A 20,000-nucleotide genomic window follows, 5' to 3' on the forward strand; every position below is an offset into this window, starting at 1 on the left:
TTTACCCTTATGAAGCCCTTATTTGAGCACAGGCTTTTTTGTGGTTTCTCACTTCAGCCCAAGCTCTGTGGAGAGTGCAATCTCAGCCGAAGAACCAAGGTGACTAAAGCATTCCCAGTCTTTAAGCAGTATTACAACATTCAAACCACCTTAATAAGGGCAGCGCAGGTAAGTCAAGCTTAAGTAAACTCAGCCTTTCATAATTAATGTCTGCAGAGTAGGAAGGGAAGAAAGACTCCCTGTGTACACTGGGGCATGGAGCATAACACAAACAGGCCAGGGTTTGCCAGCAGCAGGAACTGCAAGGTGAGGAGGCACAATTACCTGTGTGAGCACACAGAGCCACTCTCCAGGACCACGAGTACCTGCAGCTGCACCTCCCTGCTGTTGGGGGAATTCAGCACATGTGAAACCCCAAAATGCAGCCACGCACCCACCCACGCAGCTCCACGCTGGGTTTGGCACCCACTCAGGGAAACCCCAGAGCCCAGAGCTTGCACCCCCCATTCACCACGAGCTTCCCTTTACATCACACCAGACACAAAAACCAAACAGGGAAAATCAGCCAGGACAGGGAGTCCACACCCCCAGCTGGCTTCTCCTCCCTGTGCCTGTACACACCATCGCGTCATTGAGACTCTGAACTTCCTGGGACCAAAGTCAAGAGCATCTCCTGCTCCAAAGTCAATGCTGCATCTCACACTGCCATGAGCACAAGGCTTTTGCCCACTGCCTCCAAATACCAGAAAGTTGCACAGTCTTTTTTTATCCAGTAAATACAAAATTATAATAGAGGAATAATAATGAATATCTGCCTGGCCCTAGATTTATATATAAGGCAATTCCTGTGTCTTAGATGACTACTTCTTGGTAGTAGTCTCAATAAAATACCAGAAACTCAGCTAATTTTCTGACTGAGCATTCCAAACAGTAACAGTCTCATAAATATTGTATTTTTAATTTCTTTAAAGGCTTTTATCTCAAGGTGGGTTTGCTCGAACGTTCTAGCTTTCATTATGCCATTTAAAAGAAACACCCTTCCCTCCCCAGTTTCACAGAAATACTGCATTCTCAGACACAAAAAATAATTGGAGTCCTTTAAAGCTAATTGTAATTACATAGTTCAGCTAAATAATTAACCAATTCCATGCTGCTGCACAAAGGAAACAACCAGTACAGCTCCACACAGCTTGAAAATTAAAACATCACTGGGTTTGGATACTAGTAATCTCAAGTTAGCAAAATATGCCAGCAGTTATAAAAATGTTACACTGCAATAATATTTATAGGCTTCATATACACTTCATATTTATAGGCTAAAAACCAAGCTTAACACGTTTCATAAGCAAATGGAATTATTTTTATACTTGCTGGTAATTTTTAAGCTATTGGTATATAAAACAATTCCATGATTTCTAGGTCCCCCCTTCCTGTTAAGAAATGATTCTACAGAAATAGTTCATGCACAGCCAGGATTCCAGTACCTTCAACCCAGCATGCTGCTGGGATGAGAAGGGAACATTCAGCTAGCACCAGGGCTGTCAATACATGTCACAGAAATGCAGCACAGACAAAATCTTACTTACTTTGGAGGCCCAGGGCTGTAGGCAGTTGGCATAACACCGAACAAGAAAAGCCATTTCTTAGGCTGGGGGAAAAAAGTTTCCTTTCTCAAATAAAAGCCACAGGGGGAAAAAATGAGAAAAATCCCTTCTGCTTTCTCTTTAAAAATCATAAAGCAGCAATGTGCATATATGCAACTTCTCAGGCTTGGATTTCACACTGAATTCGATTACAGCTTCCACTAGATCTGAGGAGTTTTCAGTATTGCAGGGAGTTAGCAGCAGCAGCAGCAGCAATTCCTATAAAAATGTTCCAGTTTTAACAAGCACATAAATTCAAATCAAAATGTTTCCTAGCTTCTCAAATACAAATATCCATACGTTCCTCCAGGCAAGAGGCATGCACCCAAAAAGTGCTGCTTAAATTGAATTAATTCAGAAATGGATTAGAACTGCAGGTTAAAGCAACAATACATTAAAAAGCAAGGTATGAATTCTTCAAATTTCTTTTTTCTCTTCTAAAATGCATTTACAAGTGGCTTATCTTCGGGTCCACTTTTCAGAAACTTCATCCTAATACAGTAGATGAAATTTTGCAAAGGTTCTTCAGCATCTTAGGCGATCCAGGAATCCCACACCCTGGGATATTAAAGTTTCTTCTTTATACTCGTGTCCATCATAAATGCAGGAATTGAATTCGCATCCGTACTGTAGCTCCAGGATATATGCTCTAACAGGTTTGCACTGTGGAATGTATTAAAAGCCTCTGCAATACAAACCCTTTTCTCTTTTGCACCCCCCTCCTTCTTTTTTTTTTTTTTTTTTAATGCCGTTTACAACTCTGCAGTGTCGCTTGGTATTCTAATGCATCAGTCAGATAGCACGGCTAATCCACGCCTAGCTTTTCCAATTAAAACATTTCTGTAATGCCAAACAAAACAGGACGTCCATAGCTACAGCAAGGCTGCCTGCTGGAGTCCTAATTCCTACTATCTTTGCTTGCTTCTCAGCAGCTCCCTCAGGAGAAGCTCCCATCGATTGGATGCTCCGCAGCAAGATGAAATATCTAATAAGGAGGAAAGAGAGTGGGAGGGGAACGGAGCTAAAAGGATGACATCACCTGTATAGAAAGCCTTTAGAAACTGCATTAGATCAATTGGCTACTGGATCTGCAGATGCAGCCAACAGAGCATCTTTATTGACCTAATATAAACACACATATCAGTACAACTGCTCAAACACCCTGCTGCACATCAGCTTTTATATCTTTTTATATCTATTCAGGGATGTGCTGGAACTCTGATTATTCTCCTTTTTCTAAATATTTTTTTTTTAATTAACCACATGTATCTACTAACATTTTCAGCAGCATCTGGGTGGATTATTTTTCATCTCTGCATTCCAATTTTTAAAAAAGTAAAATAAATATCTGCAGCCATTCACATGCACACAGACACATGCATCATCAGCTCACAATAAAAAAATTTTGCTTTTATGTATGTGTCACTCTAGAGACTCTCTAACACTTTTATCTCATCGTACACAATACAGAGATTTGATCCAGAATGAGAAGTAAATTTCTTATTAAAAAGTGATGTTTATAATTCTCATGGTTTTAATGGTTTTGGAACACTTTTTAAAAGTTTTGGAGGGTGGGGTTTTTTTTCCCTGTTCAATCAAGACCAGTTCTGTCTCCAACCCAATCTGCCTTAATTCTGCAGTCATCAATTTAGTTCTGTAATCTCTTTTTGCAACTAAAAACTGATATATTTGAAAGAAGCTTAAAGTCTTGGCTAGCAGCCCATCTCTCCAGTATGCTGGAGAGATGCTCCAAGGAGGGACCTCAGGGATGCCACACCTTTGAGCCAGGTCTGGCGTGATGCTTTCGGTTCCTAGAAGGCAAATGACTTCTGCTACTGCGCACGGGAGGGGAGGAGGGAGGAGACAGGCAAGGGGACAGGGGGTGCTGGTTCTGTTAAAGCCATTATTTTGGTCTCTGGATGATTTTTTTCATCTGCAAGAAGGGGCACTCACTGTTACTGCTTTCTTCTTTTTGGAAAGAATTTTTGTCGCCACATCAGACTTTAGGGTAATTCTCCAAATCAAAACTAGCCCATGATGGCTGTACCTCCTGTGCACAAATGGAGCTGCCAAGGGGGGCCTGCTGGTAGTGAGGGCCAAAAATGCCTTTTTTGTCTTGTCTGCTTGGTTATTTTTGAATATTGAATCAGGCAGTTTGAGCACTCCAGAGAAAGCTCTTTTTCATCCACTGTGCCAAGGGACACACAGGAGGAGATTCTCAAATCTTTGAAGCCAAGTTGTACCAACAGGGCACCACTCTCCATCTCACACCAATAGCTCCTAAGCAGTCATCCAGGAGCTGAATTCTTCCCAGTATATGACCCAAATTACCACAGAAACATAAAACATCTGGAGTCAAAAGAGACATACAAGGATCACCAAGTCCAACACTTAGGATAGGAGTTGCACCTTAACCCAGAAAGACCTTCCAAAACTATCCTAAAAGGAAAAAAATTGGCATCAATGTTTGAATTTACTCAACCTCTTATCAAACAACCCCAATAATAAATGCAGCCAGGGTCCATAAATATTACTGGGTTTAATTTGTATTTAAACATAAAGGACAATCTGAACTTCAATCTTGCGCTTGCAAAATTTGCAAACACAAAGTCTATTTGATTTCTAAAAGCTGAAAGCATTCTAACTACTTTAGATTTTTACAAAGCACTACACAGCTACACAAATAGCTGTTTCTTTTACTGCTTTTTCAATACTAAACAATAGACTGGATATGTGAGCTTCATCTTACACACTACTGTATTGCCTCTTTTCTAATAATTCATAAAATTGTACTTAGAAGCATCTTAAATGTCTGTAATGCAACGGTGATAAATCCCCAGCAGCAATGAACACCCAAACAATTCCATGTGGTGTTTCCTGCATTATGGCTAGCATAATCACAATTTATATCAAGGAGAAAAGAACCCATGCAGCTGAAAGAACCCTCTCCCTGCCTGCCTGCCCCTGATAGCTCTCCGGGCAGATCTCCACCTCCCAGATCCATCCTGCTGCATTGTGCTGCAAACCCGATTCAGCGCAGATTTTGGCGCAGATGCCATATTTTACAACTACTGTAAACACCAGCTCAATAATGGGAACGAAATTCTATTTCCTCCTGGTTTTGCCTTTAAGTGCAGATGACATCATCCCTGTGGCCGCGCCGCCAATGAGCGCGGCGGCTGCTGCGGGGGTCCCGGGGGGCTGCAGCCCACGCTGCGCAGCCCTGCCCACCCAGCCCCGCGTGGGGGGAAAACCTGACCTACTTCCACACCCCGGCTTTTGGGGCATCCCCCCACCCCCTTCTGCTTCCATTCATTTATTTATTTATTTTAACACATGCCTCTCTCTCTGCAGCCCCAGCTCCCTGCAGCATGGGGATGTAAGTTTTTTATAAATCGTCTGTTTTAATGACAAATCTCAAAAACTAGAGCAACTCTGAGATGAAAAAAAAAAATCTGATACAAAGGCTTGGTAGGGATTGCAACTGAAATACTTGAGAAGAGCCGCAGCATTGAGCAGAATCACAAACAGAAAATCACCAGTCACATTTTAAGCCAGAATCCAAGTTTTAAGAAGATCATAAGGAAAAAACAGTATACAATCTCTGTAGTAAAGGGAGTCTTTGTTCCTTAACACTGATTTATTTCCATGCTGAAATACCACTCCATAGATTTCTCTGCATCATTCTCTTTATCCTCCCATAATGCTACCTGAATCCTCCAGACTGTTAACCAAATCTGCACATTCTAATTGTCTAACAAGAGTAAGTCACTGAAAAATGAGATGTTTTTAAAAGGATAGTAAAGCCTTTCATAATTTAAATGCACATTCAGTCAGGCAGGATTAGAGTCTTCCCTTATTTAAGGACACCACAAATGCAAGCCCTGCACAGGCGGGAAGCACCAGCAGCTGCTGGCAGAGGTACCCCACAAGCAGCAGGACTTTTTCCTGATCAATCAGAGGAAGAAAAGCCCATTGTGCAATTCCAGCAGGGAGGACGGGGACGGTCTCAAAGCCATCACGGCCCTGGCTGACGAGGCAGGAGCTGCCGGCCGAGGGGCCTGGGGCTCCGAGCTGTGCTTCAGGACTTGTGTCCCTCTGTCCCTTTGTCCTCAGAGGCAGGCGGCCGCTGGCACACTGTCCCTGGCACACAGCTTCCTGCAGCGCTCAGACACGAGCAGGCACCTCCAATGCCCCCCCATTACAGAGCAGCAGCTCTGGTCTCACCCTGACTCCAAGCCCATGGTGGGGGCTGGGGAAGGCGGCCGCTGCTCACAAGGCGATCTGTCACTGCACACACTCGGGCAAAGATGTTTCGGGCTAAAATCATTCATTTTAATAGAGTTTTCCGAGTGGAAATTGCCAAACATAGCAGCATTATGCAGAAATATTCTAAAATTAAGGGCACCTGCATCAAGAGGTTATTTCCATAGATTTGAGTACTTTACATCGTTCTGGACAGACAGGCAATGGGGAGTGAGGGGCAGAAGGCAGAGCCTGCTGCAGACCCTGCCATGCTGGCACAGCTCACTGGATTCAGTGTCACTGCCATGCTGCTCAGAGGCTCTCCCCACCTCTGAACTTAAACACCAAAAACAACTCATTGTATTGTCGTGGCATGGTGGCTTCTCAGGAAAAAAGGAAAAAACATACAACCTCCACCCTGTTCCTGGCTCTTTAGGCAGGGGAGGCAGGGAAAGCAGCACCACAAGCTCCTGCTCCCCTTCAGGGTGACATTCTGTGGTACCATCACATCCTTACACATGTCACTTTCCACGGCAGCACTCACTGAAAGGCTGTAGAAAAATCTTACCCCAAGATCTGTAGGACTCATAAGTAGTATGAAAACATGATCCATCCTAAGGGAAGGAGCGAGGGAGAGCAGGGGGAGAGCGGGAGGGGGAGGGCAGAGACTGTCATCATTCCTTAAGTGATGTAAGCTTCTAAATATAGCACCAGCAACACAGGAGGAACAATAAAAAGGCACCATGGATTGAATTTCTCCACTGCTTTCACACTACCCCGACTCTTTTTTTTGCAGCTGCCGTGTTAAGCAGGGAAAGGTCATCTTCTATTTAAAATGATTCAGATTTATATGGTTTATAATAGGTTTATAAATTACAGCTCTCTGCTGCAGCTCTGTCTCACTCGCACACTCTGCAGAGCCGGGCAGAGCATGATCCGCATCACAAGCAGGGCTGCCGGCGCTGCTGGGGAAGGGGGAAGCCCCCTTTGCTATGGACTCACACAAATAAAGTTCCTTTCAATGGTTTGAACTGACATGATTCATGCCATGCTCCTCCCTTCCTGCCTAACATCTCATTTCGGCAAAGGGTGGGGAAGTCTGGGAAGGTCTGCAACCCAAAAATCCCTGGTGGTGAAAAGGTGTGGCTACCATCCCCAAAAAGGTCAGTCTGGGGAATTGAATCCCCTCAGAGACACAGAAAGGACAAAATAGCTAACATCCCACAGCAAAATCTCCCAAACACATTTAGGATTTTGCTCACTAAACATAACCTCAATCTAGTCTCAAATCTAGATTCTTGGGAGACAACACCTCCCAAAGCTAACATGGACATGGCTGTGATTTCCTCAGCTGACAGTGACCTGGGAAGCCAGGTGGGGGTCTCTCATTTGCAAAGCCCATAAAGGTGCATATATATTTTTCTCATTCTGCAAAACTTGATACAAAAATCTATACAAAGTAACACTTTTTCTTCCCTCAGTTATTCAAAACAGCATCTCAGATTAAACCAAGCAGATTAAGCCTATTTAAAACATAAGGTACTACCACACCTTTCACAAGAAAAAGGCTTCTGATTAAATGACCTTGAGAATAATGCATTAAGTCCACAGATGAGGTTAGAAAAATCATGAAACTGCCACTTTCAGTATTTCTTTTGTCTTTTTGCTTGAGGCTTAACACTAAACTGGAAGCCTGCAAGTGGGAAGGGGGGAGGGATTTGACTCCTCCTAGCAAAATTTCTCTCCTAAGCAAGGGTAACTTTGAACAATCCACTCTCATTTATTAGTGGTCAGTGTCTCCAGTTTGAAGAATGAAGGAGTCCCACGCTGACAGACCTGCCTGTGCTCAGGCACAGCTTCATGCTAACAGCTCAGCCAGCCCTGGAGCCAGGCTGGGACCAGGCTCAGCACTGAGTTCTGTAACAGAGTGAACAGGGAATAACAGGCAGGGTACCAGGCACTCAGGGTCTGCACATCCTGAGATCTGGATGCCACACCAGCCATGCTGGCGAAGCACAGCACAGACCCTACAGCAGCTCTGCAGAGCTTCTGTCATCAGATGGAGCACCACAGTACAGCAACTTCTAAACTTTCTTATTTTCTAGTAAAATCCAGCCTTTATCACCTTTAAAAACGCAAAGCTGAGTATGCTCAGAGAAAGTTTTCCCCAGCGTCATTTGGGGTCTTCCCTCTACTGAGGGCAAAGCAGGAAAACCCCAGCTATTCTCACCCAATATGAGAAACTGATCTGACAGATAAAGCAAGGGGTAAGCCAGATGCCATACCTGCACTCCTCATTGACAAACCACAAATGCTAACCAAACCTTAAAGGAAACAAAATCAAAATCATAAAGACAATAGAAGTATTGTGGCTATTTTACCTTCAACTAGAAACTTCATCATGCAAGAACAAAACTCATTAATACGCAGCAACAAAAAGCAAGGCTGACTTTCAAGAACAAGGTAAGGAACAATGACAAGATACAGTGGTGGTCCCATTTAGTCTAGTATTTTATCTGTCAGACGTATCACTATTAAGAGAGATGCCACATATCAAATATAAAACTAAAAATGCTGTTAAATGTCATTAGATAGTAATCAGTTCTGTGCCAAAACCAAAGATACTTATGTAGCTATTCTCTCCTACATGCAGTGGTCTTCATGCCAAGTTTCTCCAAGGAAAACAGAGCATCCAAATGCTTATAATTATGCACTGACATTTCTTGATGGTGGTTTTTATTGAAAACTGCTCAGGATATTCTCTATCTCTAAAGTGGTCCATGAGGCTTATGAAGAACATGACTGAGTTGATGTGAATTTCCATATTCTAAATCAGAAATCCATTTTACCTTGAACACAAAATTGAAAGCAACACCATCACAGCCCTTTAAAGAAATCCTTCAGCGCTATGTGACATTCAACCCAACAACTCCAACTTACAAATTTACAAGGCTAACATAAAAAATAACCCCTCACAGGACTACTTTTCTCTAAGGCAGGAGAAACCTAAACCTAAGTGAAAGGCTGAGTTGGCTACAAGTGAGATTACAACCAGGCTGTTACATTTGAGTAGAGCATATTGGACAGAAGCAGTCCAGATGGAAGACATGGAATGAAAAACAGATCCATGGATGCTACCATCTCCCTGCACACAGGGAGGCCAGCTTGCTGGCTACTACCCTGTCAGATTTCCCTACAAGAAGCCACCCAATATGTCATTTCAAGAGATTGAAACAATAATGTTAAAAACAAGGATCAGAAAAGGAACTGCAACTCATACACAAAAGATTTTAAGTCTCCAAAAGAAACAAAACATCTCTGTGGTGCAGAGCATCTTTCACCATCAACCCCCAAGTGACACAACGCAGTTATGAGCAGTGGGCACAACCCTCACACATCATTCTCCATCAAGTTTGCATAAGAGCTTGCTTATAAAGAATTAATGAGTTTGGAACTGCCACCCAAACCCTTAGGGTCCATCAAAACAGAGATTAATTCCCTGAACATGCTACATAAAATATTTTCTCAGGCATTTTCCAAGGAACTGAGTTAATTTCTAGCATGGTGTAAATCTGTCTATGTGCTAAAAGGAGAAAGAAACAAATAACTGGTTATTGTGTGGAGAGCCTTAGGTTACTGCAAGATGTAACCATGTATGCATTCTACTACCATCTGTTGAAACCAGGTGGGGCAGTGTTCTTTATCTTTTCCACACCCATCCTCCCTCTGGGGAGATCTGATCTGTTCATGGGCCATTGAGTGTCCCTGCATGGCTGATAAAATTACAGCATCCCATTGTGAGATGCTCTGCCCAGGGGGAGGAGCCAAGAATTCCTACCTGGATGTAATCTGAGATTTGAAACACCACAGTCAGCCTTTTCCCACTGGATTCCTAGAGGAAGACCAGATCCATCTGCACCACCACTGGATCTTCAGAAGAAAAACTCCACCCTTCTACAGGATCCCTGCTCCACCAGAACCACACATGTCACTCCACGATGGGTGCAGCCACCATTTAATGGGACTGCTACCAACACCCTGACCAACAGGGTGACAGGTTGTATTCTGACTCTGTCAGTGTTCTTGTATTACTCCATTTTAATTTTCCTATTAAACTGTAGTTCTGACTTGGGATCTCCCACTGGTTTGCTTTCAAACCAGCACCAAGACTGAATTTTTCAGTGACTGAATTTTTACTTCTTGTGGTAGCAATTTGCAAAATATTTACAAGTTTTGAAAGGTTTTTCTGACGCAGAGGTACATCCCTCCCACAGTACTGTCAGCACCAGTTGAGGTCAAGGCTTGAGCAACTCTCCAGACTGATCCCAATCAACAGAGCAGGATGGTTTCCCCGCAAAGAACAGGCTGTGCTCTGGATCTGCTTCCTAACAGTTCCAGGCTTCCTGGTGAAAGTGATCATCAGGTAAAAAGATTGATGTGTTTGGACTGCAAGTAGGAGATTAGTGTAAAAATATCCCTATATAAGGGATATTTTTATATAAGGTATATATAAAACATAAGTTTTTCTTGAATTATCATAAACAAGTGCAGTTCTGCTGCTCTGCTGAGCAAGGGGAGGGCAACATACAAACCTGCCGTGGGTTCAGGGGGCCCATCATCAACCCATCGCCAGGGGAGGGAGCAGATGTGCAGCTGACTGCTAAACTTACTCGAGATGGAGAAAGGTTCAAAAACAGGTCTTTGAGGCAAGAATCACAGAACAGGCTGTGAGGGACATTAGAGCTCATCTTGTTCCAACCCTTCTGCCATGAGCACGGACATTTTCCACTAGAGCAGGCTGCTCCCCAAGCCTTGTTCAGCCTGGCCTTGAAGAGCAGAGCAGACGGGTTCTGTTTCCAGCCTCAGAGTGCAGCTCCCCCAGCAGCAGGAAGATGCCACATCCCAACACTGTGGCATCACCCCCCACCACAGGCTCTCCCCAGGGCTATGAGAAGGGCTGTAAACTACTGCCAGCAGCCAGATTTCAGTAAATACAGGTGCTTGCCTAAAAATAAACCCTCCCAAGTTTCAGTCTGATGTAGTTTCATTTGTGCATCACTCTTAACTGCTGTTACACAGCTGCACATGTCACTTCCAAACTGAGATGATTCCTGTAAATCAGCTTACATATAACCTGCTTGTCCAGTCCATAAAATCTTTACAGAAACTCCTGAATATAAGGTCTGAAAAACAATCACTTTCATTATGGATAAATTGGGGCTGACATGTTGCATTACATTGTTAGTTTTAAAAAAAAAATTAAGCAGAAAAAACCCAGATTTTAACCAAAGGGCAGTATTTTCATTAAGTATTTTTGTACTTTCTCCACAGCCTATTCAAGTCATTACTCACTTGAAACTGCAAGTGCTCATTAATTGGACTGGGAAACACCAGTGGTCTATGGAAATTCCTAGGAAGATTTTTAATGCACAGCACACTTTGAGGATTGGTGTTTTGCTAATGACCACCATAACCAGCGGCAGACTTTCAAGGAGCCCTTGAAAGTAACACTGCTGACAAAATGAGCAGACAAAATCAATATGTAAAGTGAAGTACGAGAGAACATGCATTTGGCAATTTTCCCCTTGCTCACAAAAGCAGAGGGAAGTGCCCGAGGACACCTCGGCAGACCAGGGCGAGTTCAAGATGCCGAGCACAGGTTCCTATGCTGCATGCCAGTGGGACCCTGCCAGAGGCTGCTTCCAGCTCCGCCAGTGAAGCAGTAACATCACACAATCACAGTATTGTTAAGGCTGGAGAACACCTCCAAGACCAGGAAGTTCAACCATCAATCTAGTACCACCAGCATGCTCACCACTAAACCATGCCTTCACTGCCATACCCACAGATGTTTTTAACACTTCCAGAGATGCTGATTCCACCAATGCCCTGGGCAGCCTGTATCAATGCTTTATAACCCTTTCCATGAAGAAATTTTTCCTAATATCCAACTTATACATTGCCTGGCCCAACCTGACGCTGTTGTCACTCATCCCATCACTTGTTACCCAGGAAAACAGATCAATCCTCACATGGTTCCAGCCTCCTGTCAGGGAGTTCGCTGTAGAGGGTGATAAGGTCCTTTCTTCCTATTAGCCTCTTTCTGTAGAGGATAATATAGGTCCTTTCTGAGCCTCCTTTGCTCCAGGCTGAGCCCTGCCAGCTCCCTCAGCCGCTCCTCATCAAGACTCACACTGCAGACCCTTCCCCAGATGCTGGCCTGGGAAGCAGACACCTCCACACCATTCATTAACAGAGCTGCTTAACCACCACCTGATTCACAGCCTCCTCCCCCAGCCCAAGCCCAGCCTGACAGTAATTTTCCTTTGCAGAAAGCGGGGGCTCCATCCATGTACATCTCCTCCACCAGACAGTGCTGGCTCCACACCCACGCGTCCTTTGTGTGCAGCCCACAACAAACCAAACCCACGGGGCCCACACACAGGAAGTGAACACGCTGCAGATGCTTCTTCTGATCACAGAGGTAAGAAACACGTAAAACTGCCGGAGTTAAAAGAGCTGCAAACAGGGACAGCATACGTAGACTTTTCCAGGGTCCTGTCCAGGGGTACCTGGCTAGCAGAGGCTCTGGCACATGCTCTGGAACCTGAGCACATGCCTGCTCCTGAGAGCTGGGATCCCACCTGGGCCATGCAAAATTAAAGATGGAGACCGGAGAGAAAACAGCATCAGGAAGAAGCAACCTGCTTAATCTCTTTATATCACACAACATCTCTAGAGAGATAACAACAACGTTAATTTCTGTATCATTTAAGTGCACTGCAAGACCCATGGATTTCAGCAAGACCTGAATTTTCTCTTGATTTATCAAGAGAATGGTTTGGGTTGGAAGGGACCTTAGTAAATAACCAGTCCCAAGCCCCTGCCATGGGCAGGAGCACCTTCCATTATCCCAGGTTGCTCCAAGCCCCATAAAAGAAGGCCTTGAACTCTTCCAGGGATGGGGCAGACACAACTTCTATGGGCAACCTGTGCCAGGGCCTCACCAACCTCATATAAAAGAATTTCCTCCTATTACCAATCTAAACTGACTTTTCTATCAGCCTGAAGCCATCCTCCCTTGTCCTATCCCCCCAAACCCTTGTCCAAAGTTCCTCTCCAGCCCTCTTGGAGCCCCTTTAAGCAGTGGAAGGTGCTCTATGGTCTCCCCAGACCCTTCTCTTCTCCAGGCTGAAAAGCCCCAACTCTCTCAGCCTGCCATTAGTTAATAAAGTTAAAATTCTGTCAAGTATTTTTTAAAAGTGTCAAAAAGAGGAAGTGTGGACACAAACACAATAAAAAGCAATGAGCTGCAAAGAGACCCTTCCTCCAGCTCATTTCAGCCACTCACAAGATCAGCCACAGCTTCATCACAATTAACTGAAATTCCAAATAAACAGGAGCCAGTGATACTGTGTCCAGGTTTAAGCTGGAGACATGCTCTAAATCAGTCTTACTTGGTTTATATCAATAACAGGTACCATATCAGCAAATTTACCTGGTAGTTAAAAGTAGATTATAAAAGATCCACAGTGTTTCATAGCATTTAAAAAGAAAAGGATTGGTGATGCTAAAGCACCTAATGGGTTTGATCCAGTATATTGAAATGTGACTTAATTCCCTCCAATTATGAGATCCCCCATTCTACCTCCAGCCTCTGACAGGATTACATTAAGTAATGATCAAAGAACAAGAAACTTGCCACTCAAGCAGTCTGCAGCGACAGACTTCTCTGAAGATAAATGCTTCTACAAGCCTCCAGGACAAATTTTACTTAATGCAAATATTAAGATACTGTCCATAAAATGCAGTATTATAATAAATCTTTTAAACCTCATCATCCTCTTAAAGTAGTTTTAAAAAATTGCATCTCTGAGGAAGTGGATTACTACTAAAGTTTGGTACTAATTTCTTTATTCTCCTCTACAATAAATTTAACAGCTGAAAAAATTCAGTATGTTGTCACAACTCCACAGAAATAGGCATTGGGTCATACATGCACTATTTTTAGAGCTACAAATATTTTTCATTTGAAAAAAATATCACAGAGACTTGTAAAAAATGTATGTGGGTAATAAATGCACAGAATGACAGAATGGTTTGGGTTAGAAGGGATTTTAAGGATCATCTTGTTCCAACCCTCCAAGGCAGGGACACCTTCCCTTAGACCAGGCTGCTCCAAGCCCCATCCAACCTTCAACACTTTCAGGGATGGGGAGTCCACAGCCTCAAATTACTGATCACAAACATGAATTAGAAAAATTTTACTGAAATGAAAAAAAGATTTGAGTTTACAGTTTTGAGTCATATGGAAATTTGTATCGAATTGTTAAACCCTGTTTGGAATCGAACACTGCAAGAAATATAAATGCTAAACTTACTATCTCAGGTTTTATTTTTTAACTGTGAAGATAAATAACTGAACTGTTTACTTTCCTATTACTTGATCCAAGATCAAAACAGCAATTTAATTTTTATAAAGCACCAGAACTATAATTAATTTTTTTTCTAAGCATTATCATTAAAAAGTCACTTGCTGTTATTCTGGCTGCAGTTTTGCAAGCTCCTACTCCATGAGCACAGAAGTTTAGGATATAGTTTAACAGAGATGATCATAATTGTAAGTAAATAATTTGTAAGTAAAAATCATGGCTGTATTATTACTTTCTTCTTTTGCAATCACAAAACATGGTTGCATTATTGATTGGGTTGAGAAGCAGACTAAGAATAGAAATGACTCACTCGTCTCCATTGTGACGCTGCCCTGCTGCAGTGACCCCAGCTCCAATGCTTATCACCACCAAGACATGCAATCAGGCTAACAAATCAGATCTGAACCAAGAGCTGCCATAATTAACACCAATGGCACATTTCTACCTAATCCGCTCATTCTGAGCAAGAGCTTTTGCCAAATGTGCCCAGCCTCACCTTCTCCCCCACAGTCAGGACGTTACTGTGGGGGTGATGTGCAAGATGCACAATTAGTAAGTGACAAAAATGGAAAAGGCCAGAAACGCCCAGGGATGAAGAGATGTGATGTAATTATGGGATGCTCAGGCCTGCCCCGGGCAGACTGACAGGCATACACTGTCAGGCTGCCACGGTGGCCGTGGCCTCACACGTGACCCACGGTGACACAGCCACGTCCTCCAGCCCTTCACAGGCAGCAGGGCTATGGTGCACCCTGAAAAACACAACCTGAAAAAAAGTGTTTGCCAAATACACAGCTGTCCTTGGGATCCTGCTGTGCTGTACAAGGGAAAATCCCCAGCGCCAGCAGAACCTCAACACAGTTTCTGGGTGCACTCTGGACCTGGAGGGGAGCCCAGCCTGCTCACCAACCCCCAGAGCAGCGCTGGCATCCCCTGCACAGGGGCTGCAAGAGCAAAGTCACACACTGGGCACTGGGGAGATAGAGACAGAAATATAAACCTGTTCACTCTGAGGGAAAAGAAAGAACACTGCCAGCATGTGTTCACTGTGCTTGCCTGGAAGGGGAAAAAAAACCAACAACAAACAACTACAAATAGCTAATTCTGCAGACAACCAGTGCTCTTGTGAAATAACACTGTTCTATAAACCACAAAAACGTAGCAAAGGAATCTAAATGGTAACACATTCTCCAAAGAAACCTACCAGATGATCCATTCTTAGCTCATTTGAGGGAAGGCAGGGAGAGAAGAAATTTAAGATACCAACACTAATTTCAATATCCTGAAGATATCCAGTTAAATCAAGAACTAGAACTCTTTTACTTAATTAAGAGGCGTAAGAGAAGAGCTTCAAGGATAGTAACAATCTTTTAAAATATTATTTAAAGCATCTGCACATAAATCTTGGGTTTGCGTCAAATCAGGTATTTCTACAGAACAAAGTTCCACCACTAACAAGAAGTACTCCTTGTGAGAAGTAGATGTTAGCTCATGTCACAACCCAACAGGTAATGTTTTACAAAACACAGATTAACCTTAATCATAAATATAATCACAGTATATTTAATGTGCAGAGATTTACATTCTAAGGAGTTAATGGAGATTGCATAGATAATTCCCCTTAAAAGTAATCCCAAGAAACCTTAAATTTAAGGAATATTCCTAGCTATTCCTGGGTTAAAAAAAACACTGGATTTCAGTACCTAAAGGATCTGAGTTTTCTTTAGCAAGCAGAAAACTACTGGCACGTGAGGGATTAGGCATGTAAAAACTTAAATGGTGTCATACTGAATATTCCAACATCAACCACAGGAGATGGACTGGAGTCCATGTGGAGGCTGGAAAGCTCCAAGCCCTCCCCAAGCACACAGGACTCACAAAAGCTCCATGAGGCTGCATTCAGCATCTGTCACAGAGCACTCAGCAACAGGCTGGAGAGTGAAATACAACTCTGTGCTCGTGAATTAGCATTATGCCAGACAGGAAATCTGCTGGAGACTTTGTAAACACTTTTCCCTCTCTGGCAGAAACCTTATTGCAAGTTCCTGTACAATGGAAGTTTGACTTGCCCTCCTCCTTATCCTGATCCCCTGCCTACAGAAGAGGGCTGGAACTAGGTGATCTTTAAGCTCCCATCCAACTCAAACCACTCTATCGTCCTACCCTTCTCCCATGGGCTACGTAAAGGGTTTCACCATGAAATCTGTTTTTTCAAGATCACTGGGAAAGAACCAGTGTATGAGCACATTCATACAGGCATGGAAACCACCATACTTAAAATAAAGTTACTGCTTTACTAGTTTATAATGAAATATGGGAAAATACAGACACCAAACTTTTTCTTACTTGTCACATAGGCAGCTTGTTACTGTGTTTCGATTCCTGAGTCATCTACTGAGTTAGAAATTATTTTTTGCTACCTTAAGTACTTGAGTATGACACTTTCCAATTAGAAGCTTACAGTCTACAAAGCAAGGATTGGTATTTCAATTCAGGCTGCTGAAAACGCAAAATCTTGGAGATTTGGTAGCAGCGAGGTAGTTGTTCAGTCCTTGCCATTTAGCACTCACTCATTCAGGAAAACAGTGTTACAGGACTCTTCTTGTATATTCCTAATAAACAGACATAAAAGCAGATTTGGAAATGTGCTTCTGATCTAAGAAGTTTATACCATTTTCCATCAAACACGTCATACATACATATACATATATGTGTATGCGTATGTATGTGTGTATTTTTTTTTCCCTCCTCCACAAACCTGAGGAAGCCACCAGGTTTGAAACAAGCAACTACAGGCACAGGTGCCCTGTACTGTTGGCAACAATGAAATAAATCAACACAAAGGAAAATAAACCAACTTGAAGAAAAATCTTAATGAGGACATGATGTGTTGAGTGTGCCACACTGACTCCTTGCAGCAGTAACTGACAGCCCCTGAAATCATTCAGGAAGCCGTGAAACTTGGGTCTTTCTCAGAACAAAGATGCCAAGTCCCTTCTCACGCATCCCTCCAGGCAAGCTGCAGAGGTAGCACCAGCATCAGCTGCTCCTGGCATTCTCCTACTCTTAGCAATGAAACCTGAGAATTATTAGCTGTGTGCTTATTCACTGTCACAAACACCAAAGAGACAGAGATAGGCTCTGTCCTACACAGATTGGAATTTAATTCCTAATAAAGCTTTATGCACACTTGCCCAGGGTGTGAAGGTCCAACATCTCATTTTTTCAATAACTAATTTAATGTCTTACAAATGATAAAATCCAACATATGTGACAGTTCTAGAGATGAGATAGCAGAGGATGCTAAACTTCAATCAGCATATTCTCTTCCTGTCACAGACACAGTAATGCTGTGCAAGGTCTAAAATCACCACCTGCAACCCAACTGCTACCAACATACAGAAAAAACATCAATTCATATAAGTTATAAGCTCATATCTGACTGCACACATCAGATATTTTGAAGCGTATCAACTGAGAGTCTACCTCTTCTGGGGAGATGAAAAGGAAGATGGGGAAAATGGAGAGAAGGTTTTTTTTTTCTCTTCTGAGCATGAATACTATTCCAGGCTTGTACTTCAACGTTATTACTGGTTTGAAACTTTGATTTTCAAAGCAGATCAAATTATCCAGAACAATTATTTTCAATTAAATTATTTGTCTAGATGACATATATCGTGTTACCAAGCAGGAAGTTTAAAAAATAATGGTGAAGAAAAACCTTCACATACAATTTGCAGCCCTGAAACCACAGAGTGTGTGCCTCTACACAGCGCAGAGTTTATAGTCTCTGCTGCTCTTTAAGACTAGATCAGTTGTTACTCTTTTTGATGTTTGAACTACCACTGCACTATTTTTAAGCAAGTAAACACAACCAAGTATAAGAGTGTTAATGCTGCATTGATTTGCATTTGCAATTAACTCAGTTCTAAGCCACAGTTCAAATATATTAAGGCAAAAATAAGAAACCCATTGATTTCTACATCTTACCAAAAAAACACCAGATAAAACCAACAAAAAATGAAGAAAGACCATTTTTCTGTCCAGTGAGCATGCTAAGATTTATTTATAGTGCTCAGCTGAAGGTCCCCAAACCAAAAAAAACCCCATCTCTTCCAATTACTACCTTCACTTCCACCTATGGTGTTCCAATCCAAACCACTTCACTGCCCCTCAACACTAGAGAAGCGTTCTCAAAACCAGCAAGCACGGACTATTCACTTGACCAGTTTTGTCAGCAGAAGGCAGTTCCAGGCAGCCCTGCAGGCAGCACAGAGCCCAGGAAATGACCAAGCAGGGCGGACTCACCGACAGGTAGCTGCTGGAGTCCACGTTGTCCGTGATGGTCTGGCGCTCGCCGCGCTGGTTGATCCTGCGGTACCTGCGGCGCGACTGCCGCAGCGGCACTTCCCTCTGCAGGATGCTCTCCTCATTGTCCTTGGAGTTCTCCACCTGAAACACATGTTCAGGCTCCTGGTTAAACATCCAGTTCTTCCATAGCACCAAGAGCCGGTGGAGCCGTACGAAGCTCATGGGGAAGGAACAAACATCAGTTCAGGGCAGCTAAACTTTTCGGGGGAAATTTCTGTGTTTCCGTTTCAGAGAAACACGGCTGCAGATCTCAGAAGGGCCTTGGTACAATGAGTTGAGGCCACAGTTTCCTTCCGGGAAACCAGTATTTAAAAAACAAAAAAAAAGTAAAAAAGGCACACATATCCTCTAAACAATGTCAGTCATCGGCAGAAACTCTTCTGCACCCACATGTATCCTGAAGGAGTTACAGGCACCGCTCATTTCAAGCTTACCTTCAACACAGAAGTTACCAATTCTTGTGCATTTATAATCTGGCAAAAATATTGCATTCTACCCTATTTTTAGTAGTGAAATTTTTAAAAGTATAATTTATTTTCAACACAGAAGTTACCAATTCTTGTGCATTTATAATCTGGCAAAAATATTGCATTATACCCTATTTTTAGTAGTGAAATTTTTAAAAGTATAATTTATTTCTAGTACCATCCATAGCTAAACAACTTCAAATATTCCAGCTTTTTATAAAGAGCTACTTCACCTATGTCATACTGGCTCCTAATCACTTTCAGTGGATTATGAAGAAACGAATGGAACTTATTCATAACTTGATGTTAAATATTATCTCTGACTAAACATTAAAAATTAGGTAAACTTATCTGTTTAGTAAAAGCCAACATGAAACCTTTTTATCTCAATAGCTACAATACTTGTTTTCTATAAAAAGCAGTCTCATCCTTTCCCATTTCCTTTTGATGTTTTGGAAAAATATCTCCCAGCAGGAAGCAGGACAGACATGCAAACAGGCTGCAGCAGGCAAGAAGCTTCTCTACAATGTATTTACTATGTACAACTTTCTACTGTCTTCAATACCTTATTTTTAATTTTTTTTCTCCAAATTTCACTGCAAAATCCTAAACATATCACTGGAACAGGAGAAAAACCTCTGTATGGTCTTATACAGATCTCCCTTCACATACTCAAGTAAATTACCTCAAAATTAAAATCCAGAAGATACAAAGAAGTGAAACACAGAAAGAGTTAACAAACAGAAACAAGAAAGTGACCAAGCTAACACCATCACAAAAGCAAGATTACATCTACCTTCCACATCACTTTTCTCAAACACCTATGGTCTGTGTGAGGTCAA

At 42.6% G+C, this 20,000-nt stretch overlaps 1 protein-coding gene across 13 annotated transcripts in view; it reads right to left on the bottom strand.

The window, feature by feature from the left end:
• Positions 1–20,000, bottom strand: part of RAPGEF6 (Rap guanine nucleotide exchange factor 6) — a 125,984-nt gene that overhangs the window by 58,846 nt on the left and 47,138 nt on the right. For 12 of the 13 annotated variants that reach the window (XM_064724806.1, XM_064724802.1, XM_064724810.1 and 9 more), the window contains one exon: positions 18,629–18,772. In XM_064724806.1, the coding sequence (XP_064580876.1) occupies positions 18,629–18,772 (144 nt within the window). Of the gene's footprint in view, positions 1–1,586; positions 2,626–18,628; positions 18,773–20,000 lie in introns of those variants that run through there. The other variant, XM_064724812.1, reaches the window with a different exon arrangement.

Source organism: Zonotrichia leucophrys, chromosome 13 (genome assembly GCF_028769735.1).
Source record: "Zonotrichia leucophrys gambelii isolate GWCS_2022_RI chromosome 13, RI_Zleu_2.0, whole genome shotgun sequence".
NCBI classification, from domain to species: Eukaryota; Metazoa; Chordata; class Aves; order Passeriformes; family Passerellidae; genus Zonotrichia; species Zonotrichia leucophrys.